The sequence below is a fragment of the Rhincodon typus genome, chromosome 16 (assembly GCF_021869965.1).
Source record: "Rhincodon typus isolate 14 chromosome 16, sRhiTyp1.1, whole genome shotgun sequence".
NCBI classification, from domain to species: Eukaryota; Metazoa; Chordata; class Chondrichthyes; order Orectolobiformes; family Rhincodontidae; genus Rhincodon; species Rhincodon typus.
Window position 1 is genome coordinate 17,058,526 of NC_063347.1, and position 12,513 is coordinate 17,071,038.

The window sequence follows — 12,513 nt, forward strand, 5'->3', positions numbered from 1 at the left end:
TTTTTCAAAACCTCTATATTTCTTTGCGGACTCTTGGTATCCTCCTCATCCATACTTGTGTCATCTCCAAATGTGGGCACAAGAGGATGATGGGCAGCCTGACTTATGATTCCTTATTCCTTTCTTGGAAAACATCCTCACTGACAATGTCCAAGATCCTGTTCAGGTATTTGAGGCTGCCTTTGATTTACTATGCTGGTACGAATTACACAAAGTCCATCTCCTTTGATTTGACTGAGGATTGATCTTTTCTCTAGGTTGGGAGAGTTCAAAACTAGGGGGCATATTTTTAAGTGAGAGGAGAAAGATTTAAAAGGGGCCTGAGGGGCAATTTTTTCACACTATGTGTGGCTCGTATGTGGAATGAACTGCCAGAGGAAGTGGTAGATGCAGGTACAGTTACAACATTTAAAAAATGTTTGTGTAGGTACATGAATAGGAAAGGTTTAGAGGGATATGGGCCAAATGCAGGCAAATGGAACTAGTTTAGCTTGGGAAACTTGGTCGGCATGGATGAGCTGGACGGAAGGGTCTGTTTCATGCTGTCTGACTGCTGACAACCAAAACTAGCTTCTTGGCTTTGTATCTGTGCTAAACAGCAAGGCAAGACAGAAGTAATATGAGCCTGTTATCTCTAGTCAGGGGCAAAATGGAAAAAGGCGAGGCAAGGCAATAGAAGGCAGGGATGCTGTGAGCATGCAGATAGGGTCAAAGTGAGTGAGCACTAACAGCAAACAAAGAAACTGGAGATGTAGTCTGGTCCAGTACAGGAGCTGGGTCGGCAACACTAAGTTCTCGCTGAAGAAATGCATAAAAGATGCATTAAGATGCTCCTGACATTTAGAAAGGCCTCTCCAATCCTCACTGAACTCTACCACGAATCCATCCAAATCCCACGTCACTCATCCCCCACAATGTTCCACCCTCTGTCTTTTTAACTTCTAAATCTTGATTAAATAAACTCCTTTGCAGTGCACTTAATCAGCCTGTCATCTCTAAAAGGATAAGTTTTGCTGAATGTATTGACAGGAGACTGTTTGCAGCAATAGGTATAATATTTCAATAAACCTTATACAGAGCACAGGTTTATAATTATGACCTCCAACTTGTGCAATCCTTTAATCTAATAGTGCACAGGAAGAGCTGCATTCCTGATTGTAAATTCCACCTAAAAAATATTAATCCCATGTTTCAGGATTTATTCCACAATGTTCACTTGTTAATATGGCTGAGGCTTGAGAGCGCATCATTGCTGTCATCCCATTACTCCACAAGTCACAAAATAAAACAGTTTTTCCAGTTACCAAGATGACCAATTAAATACCTTAGCTATAGCAGATTTTAAACAAGATTTATCGAACAGGATTCTTAATAAACACAATTATGGCTTTATTATCGAAAAAAAACATATTCAATAAAAATGCAAGAATTAGTTAACATATAATCTGTAATATTTAAAAAAAAACTTATCCTCATAAACATCACCAAAACACATGAAAACACATACACACTCCTTGAGCAGACAGAAAAAGAACAGAATAGTGCTTGGCCTTCCGAAAACAAAAATATTTTGGTCAAGAGGCTATTCTTGAAAGAAAAAGGATAAACATAGGATGTTCTAGGTTTTGTTGTACTAATTTTCTGGCACATGTGGTCAAGTCACAAGTCACAAATTCTGAAGAAGGGTCCCGACCTAAAACATCAACTTTCCTGCTCCTCTGATGCTGCCTGACCTGCTGTGTTCCTCCAGCTCCACACTGTGTTGTCTCTGACTCCAGCATCTGCAGTTCTTGCTACCTCCAAATCATGTACAATTGTCTAGGAAATTTTGCTGACTCAACCTGCTCAGGGATACAATCTTGAGATTTTTAAAAATCATTCTTCCAAAAGAAATAGGTTCACCCTGAACTGATATAGATGGTTTTCTTTTCAGAAATGCGAGGGATCAGCTGCACAGCTTGCTCAAAGCACGTTTTCTTCCAACTCAGTTTGTTTCTTACTAGGTTTTTCTCCAATAAGAGAGAAAGAAGATTCTTTTCCAAGCCAGTCACTGTTTAAAATCAGCTCCAGCAGGGTATACAGCAAAATAAGCAGTTATCATCAGTCATGTAATTGCAAGGAAGCCTTTTATAAAACAAATTCAATGCCCACAGTGACTCCTATTGACCTCTTTTCATGAAATATTTGTTTAATGACAATACCACCACAACCATGCTCTCACAGAAACAAAGCAGTTGCCAGGAACAAAGACAGCTCTGCCCATTTGATCACACTACAGGGTAGAGTATCCAGGGAATGGGGGAAACACATTCAAAAAGGATTTGGAGTTGAGTAATCTGTTATAACAAGATGTAGAGCTGGATGAACACAGCAGGCCAAGCAGCATCAGAGGAGCAGGAAAGCTGACGTTTCGGGCCTAGACCCTTCTTCAGAAATGGGGGAGGGGAAGGGGGTTCTGAAATAAATAGGGAGAGAGGGGGAGGCGGATAGAAGATGGATAGAAGAGAAGATAGGTGGAGAGGAGACAGACTGGTCAAAGAGGCGGGTATGGAGCCAGTAAAGGTGAGTGTAGGTGGGGAGGTAGGGAGGAGATAGGTCAGTCCAGGGAGGACGGACAGGTCAAGGGGGCGGGATGAGGTTAGTAGGTAGGAGATGGGGGTGGGGCTTGAGGTGGGAGGAGGGGATAGGTGGGAGGAAGGACAGGTTAGGGAGGCGGGGACAAGCTGGGCTGGTTTTGGGATGTGGTGGGGGGAGGGGAGATTTTGAAGCTTGTGAAGTCCACATTGATACCATTGGGCTGCAGGGTTCCCAAGCGAAATATGAGGTGGTGAGTTGAGTAATCTGTTACTGTTTTTAAATATTTTGTATAAATTGATGTTTCTAGTCTCAATCCGAACAGTTTGGGCTGTGAGGGTCCCACTTGTTCAGTAGTCTATCACAGTCCAAGGGCGGGGTAGGGGGCATCCCCATCCTTCCGTAATTTAAAGCAGGATGTTGTCCGCTTGGGTGTAGTGGATCACTGAAAATTGCATTCTTACATCCATGGCCCTATCACAGTGGTGTTGTGTCACTGGTTCCATTTGCATGTTTTCAGGTAGTGGGCACCTTGGCATTGGCAACACACACACACTGCTTGGAGAATCCACTCCGGTGGATCATGAGACTTGAAATAAATTCTGTTTTCTGCAAATCTTTCAAAATTTAAGTCTTCTCCGAGCAATATTAAATATAAAGCATCTTCATAACTAAGTGATCTGTGACACTGAAACTATGCAAATACATGATGTAAAATAACAAAACTGTGACAAAAATTTGGCAGAGCTTGGCTCTGTTGTTTATTAGAACTAAAGGTTTTGGAAGTAGTCCGTTGGGGGTTTAGTTGGATTCTGAACAGCAACTGATAGGGAGAATAGGATCCTACAGTGTTGGAAGGTCTAGAGCCCCTGGAAGATCTGCAACTGTTGCCACTTGGTGTTCCTAGCTTGTGTCAATAAGGGAAGGACTAAACTTTTGAATCTCTATGAGTTGGCAACTTATAGAAAGCTGGAAACTACTGAAAGGTCTAGCAATACTCTGAGACTGGCAATGTAGCAACACTTAAAGTACAGTTGAACACAACTAGAGAGGGATCGAAACATGACAGCCACTTAGAGAATGAGTTTGGCAATACTTGGGAAAGGTTGTATTCTGTCAACACTCAAGAGGAGAAGTGGGGTCTGATTGTATACGTCTGGGGTGTTGTGTCTGTGAGTACTGTGGTCAGGCATCATTTTCAAGTTACGGTCTAGTGATGCTTACTGTGAGCACAGTTGATTACTAGCATCTGCCAACAACTGAGTGAAACACTGTGACTTTGTAGCATTCGCTGGAGCTGGAGCCTGACAGCAATTTGCTGGAGGTTGTAGACTAACCACTCAGGGAGGGTGAGTTGTGGTCCTAGACCGCAGTGTGACATAATGAAATTTAAAAAAAAACACACCTATGTTACTATTTACTATGGAAAACATCTCTGGGAATTATATTTTCATAGATATTTCTCTATGCTAGCAAACCAAGGAATACATAGAGGAGGCAGGAAGGTGGAGTTGGCGCAAAGATCATCCATGTTTGTATTGAACAATATAGCAGGCTCAAGGGACTGTATGGTGTCTTCTGCTCCCTGTTCTCATTTTATGTTCCTGTAACACTAACTACATCTTCCTAATTATTATATTTAAATATATAATATTATGGTCATTATTGGCAAGATGTTTTCCTACTTACACTTATTTAATTTGCTCTGGCTTATTCCCATTATTGGATCCAGCAGTAAATCCCCCCTTGTGGACATGTGAAATATTGCACTAGAAGGGAGTCTTATACACATTGTCGGAACCACAATTCTTTATCCTCTACAGCTACTTCGTCTAGCTAACTAATTTCATGCTACTTGAGATGATCTGTGGTTTTTGTTCTCTGTTTCTTACTCATTTCCAAAGTTTGTTTGCATACTACAAGCTAAAATTTGGGGCCATCTGATGCACATTTTATTCATTTTGTGAATCTTGAACCATCTATTTAGATGCAAATATCACCAGGTTAAAGAGGTAGATTTCAGTGGCAAATTACCCATTCTTAGTTCAGAAATAGAGAGTAAATAATGACAATTTCTATGGCTCTATAACATGCTTTGTAAATCTAAATCAGTGAAAGTTATTTTCAAATTGTTTGGTCAAAATTAGTATTGCATTGTGTCACTCATTGCACTTTTCACTATATTCCGGTACATGTGACAGTAAATCTAATTTAAATCTAAATCATTTTGTGCGCAGATGTGTGTCATTGTGTCAGAAAATGGTACGAAAACTCACTGTGGCTCCATGGTTAATGTGATTGTTAAATTTGAAGCTCTTAAATTACAGTTACAAACTAATGTTTTGTCTCTTCCAGACAAATGAAGCCCTTTTAAAAATTTTAGATGATATGAACACAAAAGATCACTTTGCAATTATTATATTTGATGATACTTCTGATACCTGGAAAAACTCCATGTTTCAAGCAACTCCAAACAATGTGGCTGAAGCTAAAATATTTGTACAAACCATTTCAGCCAGAGGAGGTAAAGATTACTACATTCATTGTACAACAATATACATATAGGGAGTATTAATAAGAAATAGAACAAGACATTGCATTATATGTTTTAATTACATTACCATAATAATATAAGAATGGTATTAATCAATTGAAACATGTAAGATCCTGGGGGATTTTGACATGGTGAATCTGAAATGGATGTTTTGTCTTGTAAGAAAATCTAGAACAGGGGAGCGGTCACTGTTTAAAAATAAGGGGTAGCTCATCTAAGACAGAGATAAGGTGATTACTTTTTCTCACAAAGGGTGGTGAGTCTTCAGATCTCTCATTAATAGATGATGAAAGCAGAACCTTTGAATCTTTGAAAGGCAGAGGTAGATAGATTCTTGACTGGGGGAGATGACAGCTAGTGGTATTAATACTGGACTGTTATCCACAGACCCAGGTAGTGTTCTGGGGACACAGGTTCAAAGCCCACCATGGCTAATAATGGAATTCAAATTCATTAAAATCCAGAATTAAGAGTCTAATTGTGTCAAGTATGAACACCAAGTGGCATGACAGTACAATGGGACAAGAATCAAATTAATGGTGATTATACAGGTACATTTTCTTATTAAGTGGTTATCCTACTGAGCAACTGGTACAAAACCTGGAGGATTTCCTGATACTCTAAGAGAACCATGTTTCCACATTTTGCAATTTTGTCCCAGTGAAATGTTCTTTATTAAAAAAAACAGGAAGACAACTGACACTTTAATGAATGAAATTCGGTTGCTTAATTTATATTATGGTGGTGTTATAGAACCATGTAAATTTCTGCAGAATTTTAAAAGCCAAGACAACCTTTTGTTGTAGGAACAGATATAAATGCTCCGATGCTGAAAGCAGTAGGACTTCTGGACAAGTCCCATCAAGACAAGCTTCTGCCTGAAAGAAGTGTCTCCATGATTATTTTGTTAACTGATGGTGATCCGAATTCAGGTTAGTGAAAATAAATGCCTTTTATTTCTGTCTTTTGAAAATCTGATTGCAGAATAAAGCTTGAAGCTAGACAGGGGCACAATAAACTTGTGATGGATGAGATAAGAAACAAAAACAGAAATTGCTGGAGAAACTCAGCAAGTCAGGCAGCATCTGTGGAGGGAAAACAGAGTTAATGTTTTGGGTCCAGTGATCCTTCTTCAGAACGAGAGGGTCTGAAGAAGCATCACTGGACCTGAAACATTAACTCTGCTTTGTCTCCACAGATGCTGCCAAAACTGCTGAGTTTCTCTAACAATTTCTGTTTTCGTTTCAGATTTCCAGTATCTGCAGTTCTTTGTTTTATTATGGAAGATATAAGGCTATGCATTCTAATGATTGCTTTGCTGCTGATGAAATGTTCTTGGAAATTATTGCATCATTTCATTACTGATGCCCTTAGATAATAAAAGACAAGTGAAAAAGTCAAGTCTCCTTCTAGAAATTGCCAAGTTAGTGAATTGTCCATGTTAAAAATTTGAATCTGCTTTATAAATCTCCCAGACCTCACTACCTAATGCAAATATCTGTTATTCCCATTTGCTTTTAATTTATTAGGGATGGAAGAACGTAAACATTGTTCCTTCAGGTATTGAACTCAAGTAGCTCCTTCATGAACACAACACCTCCCAAAAATCTTGACAAATAATTATTTTTGAAGTTTAAAAGTGCCAATTTCCTCAGAGACAGATCCACAAACAGCTTGATGATCAGAGGCTTAAGATCTGTTTTGCGGTATTGGTTGAAAGATAAATATTGGTCAGGACTCTGGTTGGAATTCTCCTGCTTTCCTTCACATTAATGCCAGAGGGGTCCTTATTTCCATCTGGGATAATGTAATGTCTCTCATCTGAATGGAAGTTCAGATGACTGTGACACTCCCTCAGTTAGCCTAAATCATGGTTCTCAAATTAACAGAGCGAACCTTCTGTTACAGAGCTGTTAGAGTCTCACTTTAACACTGTGGACACATAAATTCCTTCCATTTTCCCATTAGACAGGTCAACTTAAAACAGGTTGAGGGAAGAATGGGCTTCAATCACACACTATACCAAGGGTTAAAATAATGAGATCGATGCAAGTGGTTTGATAGATTTTTCTAATAACTATTTGTGCATTAACGTAGAAGTTCAGCTATCCAATAGAGACTAAATTATTTCTGAAGTATGTCATATAGTTTCCTCATCAGTGATAAAAGCACTGTAATATAATATATAGTCATTTCAAAAATGGAACCTAAACAACTATGAACATACAGATAAATTAGGAGCAGAAGTAGACCACTCAGCCCCTCCATCCTGCTCCACCATTCAATAAGATCACTGTTGATCTAATTATTCCACATTCCTGCCTACCACCAATAACCTTTCACCTCTCTGCTTACCAAGAATCTATCTCTTCTACAAAAATATTCAAAAACTCTGCTTCCATTACATTTTCAGGAAGAGTGTTTCAAAGACTAACAAACCTCCTTGAGAAAAAAATCCTTCTCATCTCTGATTTACATGGATGACCCCTGATTTTTAAGCAGTGAATCCTAGTTCTAGATGCTCCCACAAGTGGAAACATCCTTTCACATCTACTCTGTCAAGATCCCTTAGGATCTTACATGTTTCAATCAAGTCACCGCTTACTCTTCTAAACATCGGCAGATACTCCAGCCCGTCAAACATTTCCTCCTATGACAACTTGCCCATTCAAGGTATTATTCTAGTCAAGCTTCTTCCAATGTATTTACATCCTCAAATGAGAAGATCAATATTGCATACAATACTCCGGATGTGGGTCCCACCAATGCCTAAACTAAAACATAACCTCACCACTTTATGATTCAATTCCTTCTTACGATAAATAATAACACTCAATAGGTTTCCTAATTATTTAAATCTTCATAATAATCTTTTATGATTCATGTATTAGGACACCTAGATACCTTTGCAACTCAGACCTCTACAATCGCTCACCTTTTCGATAATATACTTTTTTTTTATTTTTCCGGCCAAAGTGGACAATTTCATATTTTCCCACATTATTTCCCTTTCACAAAACCATATTGACTCTTCCTGATTGCAAAGGACTTTTCAAAGAGCCTTGCCATAACATCTTTACCAATAACTACTAACATTTTACCTCTGGCAGACATTAAGCTAATTGGCTTGCACTTTCCTGGTTTCTATCTCATTTCCTTTTTAAATAAAGGAATTATTATTCACTAATGCTCGTAATGTAATCAAGTCTCCACTTCTCATCATCCTGATTGAACCCCTCACAAATCTGTGAAGAATAAAAATACATGATTCATGATTTTATTTTATCTTAGACTAGCACATTCAGACTGCGAACTGAGTTCTCTAAATGATTGGTTACAAATAAATTACATTTGTTCATTTATTATTACAGGAGAATCAAACCCAACAAAAATCCAGGAGAATGTTAAAAATGCCATCAATGGCAGGTACAATGTGTATTGCCTTGGGTTTGGTTATGATGTTAAATATAGATTTCTGGAAAAAATGGCACTGGAAAATAATGGTGTAGCACGGAGAATTTATGAGGATTCAGATGCTCCCTTACAGCTCCAGGTAAAATGATTATTAAATAAAAACTGAAAGAAATGTGGATGTTGTAAATCAGGAACAAAAACAGAAGTCGCTGGAAAAGCTCACAGGTCTGGCAGCATCTGTGAAGAAAAAAATCAGAGTTAACGTTTCAGTTCTGGTGACCCTTCCTCAATTCTGATGTTGTAAATTCACTGAACATGCACCTGAAATCCAGCTGAGCCAGTGAACTGGGTGACAACCTAACTTCCAATAAAGTTATAGCAGCAGGATGAAGACATCTGTGAGGAAATTCATAATATTTCATCATCTCTTACCATGAACCATTTGATAAGCTAGATGGTATTAAATTATGTATGCTACTGACTTACACAAATTACACAAATTGGTTCTATTTGTGGAGTTGCATACAAACATAAGAACATAAAAATTATGAGGAGGAGTAGGACTTCAGCCTGTTCTGCTACTCATTAAGATCACTGTGATCTTATCATGGTCTCAACTCCACTTTCCTGTCTGCCTTGACCATAGTCCTTCACTCCTTTTTGGATCAAGGATCAACCTTGAATATATTCAGCATCTACTCCACTCTGGGCTAGTGAATTCTTAGATTAACAATGCCAAGAAAGGTGCCCAACTCCATCTTAAATGGGAGACCCCTTATTTTGAAATGGTGTTCCCTAGTTATAGACTACCCAATAAGGAAAAGCATCCTCTCAGCATTTATACAACGAAGCCTCCTCGCAGCATTACATATTTTATTGAGATCACCTCTTATTCTTCTAAACTCCAATCAGAATAGACACAATATGCGATAACCACTTCATCCCAAGGGCTAGGATGGTGAACTTTCCCTGAACAGAATCAAATGCAAGTACATCCTTTCCTAAACAAAGAGGTCACAACTGTACACAACAGTCTAAATATTTTCTTATCGATGCCTTGTGCAGTTGTAAAAAGACATCCTTATTTTTGCACTCCATTCCCCTTGTAATGAAGGCCAACATTCCATTTCCCTTCGTAATTATCTGCTGTACCTAAATATTAACTTAGTTGCAATTCAAGTATGAGGACGCCAAGAGCCCTCTGTACTGTCTCTTATTACAATAATAGTTTGCTTTTCTATTCCTCCTACCAAAGTGGACAACCTCACATTTTCCCATATTATTCTCCATCTCCAAATTTTGCCCACTAACTCAACCTATCCACAGCCCTTTGAAGACTTTTGATGCCCTCATAATTTGCTTTGCTAGCTATCTTTAGATCAGCGACAAGTCTGGCTGCGATACATGCTGTCCCTTCACCTAATTACTGTACATTATAAATAGTTGATGGCTCAGTACTGGCCCATATGGAAACCCACTAGTTACAGCTTACCAACCTGAAAATGATCTATTTGTCCAGACACTCTGTTTCCTGTTAGCCAACACTCTATCCATGCTAATACATTTCCCTCCACAATATGGGCAGCATTTTTCAGGTTTCTGGCTTTGGCACCTTAACAGACATAGCCATCATGCAGCTATTTAATCTTTCAAGCATTTGATTGGTTGGTAAGACCAACCATTGTCAGTTATTAGGAGGTAGGATTACAAGCAGATCTTTGATTCTAAGTCCAGGGCCAGGTCAGAATAATGGTGGTTGGTAGCATCTCTGGAGAGGGGAGGTGATATCTATTTGGTAGGGAAGGAGGTTCAGGTCTCAATAGGGAGACTGGGTGTTGGGGGCAAGAGGGGGCACCCATGGGACAGGCTTTGTGCTCAAAGTAGAAAGGGGGCTTGAGGGAGGTACAACCTTCCTTCATGCCCATGGCCCAAGTGAGTGCCCTGCTAGAGTTACCCCCAACCTTGAACTCTTCCCTCTCGGCTCAAAGTTCTGGTGGGCTGGAATGGAAAACTTAACTGCAAATAATTGGGCACTAAAGGACCTCAATAGGGCAAAGACAGGCAGACTGCCCTAGATCTTGCCTACCTGGATAAAATTGCAGACAGCTCAAGGTGGCTGTGATGGCAGCATTAAGGCTATCTGGGGAGTTTCATAGGACAACCTCCATCAACGAACTTGCAAGCGGGGAACTATAAAATTGTGCACCACAAGTTCTTAGATTGTATAGTTACCTTTCATATGGTAACTTAACAAATGCCTTTAGGTGATTCAAGTACACCACATCTACTGGTTCCCCCTTCTTCACTCTAGTTGTTTTATTCTCAAAGAACTCTATAAATTTGGTTCATGCAATTCACCTTTCACTAAATCATGTTAACTGTGCTTGATTATAGCATAACTTTGTAAAAATCAGTGCTATTAGATCCTTAATAATGGATTTCAGTATTTCCCCAATCACAGGTTTTAAGCTAACTGGCCTACTTTGTGTCTCTTATCTTTCCTGAATAGAGTTATTATATTTGCTGTTTTTCAATCTTCCAGCATCTAGGGAATTTTGGAAGATTACAACAATGCATCCACTATTTAGGCAATCACTTATTTTAAACCCTAGGTCGCAAGTCAGGGAACCTGACAGTCTTTAGTCCTATTAGCTTTTCCAGTACATTTCCCCAATGATAGGTTAGTATTTCTCATTTCTTTATCCCATTTGGTCTTTGATCTTTTGCTATTCTTGAAGTATTTTTTGTATGTTTTACCATGAAGGCAGATACAATATATTTGTTCAAAGTCTCTGTTATTTCCCATTACGTTTTTTTTTCAGTTTGATCTCTAACAGACCAATGTTTACTTTAGCTACTTTTACATTTTTAGAAGATAGTTTATTCTCACGTTCTGAATTGTAACATTAAAATTGAAATGTTAACTCTCTTTCTGTTGACAGATGCTGCCTGGCCTGCTGAGTTTTCTCCAGCACTTTTTGTTTTAGATTTCTAATAGCTGCAGTATTTTGTTTTTGCTTCACTTACAAGGTGCCTCTCATATTTGTGTCCTGCTGCAAGGTAAGCTGTAAGGTTTTCAGAATTCTTTGAATGGGAAGGAAGAAACAGTGTTGTGAGAAAAGGTTCTCTGACGTGTACTTTAAGAAGTTAATTTTCCAAAAGACATCATTGTGTAGTTTTGTCTTGACTTCTATCTACAAGTTTGCCATCTTCTTTCAATTCAAACTAGACCCTTTGGGTTTCAACAGTTTACACCATGTCAAACTACCAAGGCTGTGATACTATTTTTTTGTTCTGCAGTGCAATGAACCTCAGCTTCTTCCTGACACTTGTGGTATTATGAAGCTCAATGCTGCATCACTAAATTAAAAGCTTCCAGTGTCCAAGAATTCTGCAGTTCATTTCCGCATCCCCTGGGTGGCAGACAAGAGTACAAATATTTCACTGCTGTGATATTTAAAATGATCAATAATTATGAATGTTCCCTGAGCAACCCAGCTGTGCAATTGAGAACTAAAGCTGTGTAGAAAAAAAGTACAAATTCTCAACATCAGGAGCAAATTGTCTAGCAATTTTACTTCAGTGGGATTTTAAAGGGTAAAGATGCAACATTATGATGACTAATTAGAAATCCTTTTTTCTCTTTTCACAGGGCTTTTACGATGAAGTGGCAAATCCCTTGCTTTTGGACATTGAATTGCAATATCAAGAGAATGCTATTTCAGACTTAACTCAGTCCAATTTTAAGCAGTTTTTTGATGGGTCAGAAATTGTAGTGGCTGGCAAGATTTCAGATAATAACCTGGAGTCACTCATTGCAGAGGTCTTTGCACAAACTGTGAGTACTCTCTAAAACTTATTCCAATTCAATTATTTACATTTTGGAAGAATCATAGAACACAGTTATTACAGTGTTGACAGAAAATATTTAATCCGTTGTGCCTATGTTGGCTCATTAAAGTACAACCCAC

At 38.7% G+C, this 12,513-nt stretch overlaps 1 protein-coding gene across 1 annotated transcript in view; it reads left to right on the top strand.

The window, feature by feature from the left end:
- Positions 1–12,513, top strand: part of LOC109934847 (inter-alpha-trypsin inhibitor heavy chain H3-like) — a 69,280-nt gene that overhangs the window by 24,339 nt on the left and 32,428 nt on the right. Inside the window, exons 10-13 of the mRNA XM_048606761.1 lie at positions 4,930–5,098; positions 5,935–6,060; positions 8,500–8,681; positions 12,195–12,380. Of these exons, the coding sequence (XP_048462718.1) occupies positions 4,930–5,098; positions 5,935–6,060; positions 8,500–8,681; positions 12,195–12,380 (663 nt within the window). The remainder of the gene's footprint in view (positions 1–4,929; positions 5,099–5,934; positions 6,061–8,499; positions 8,682–12,194; positions 12,381–12,513) is intronic.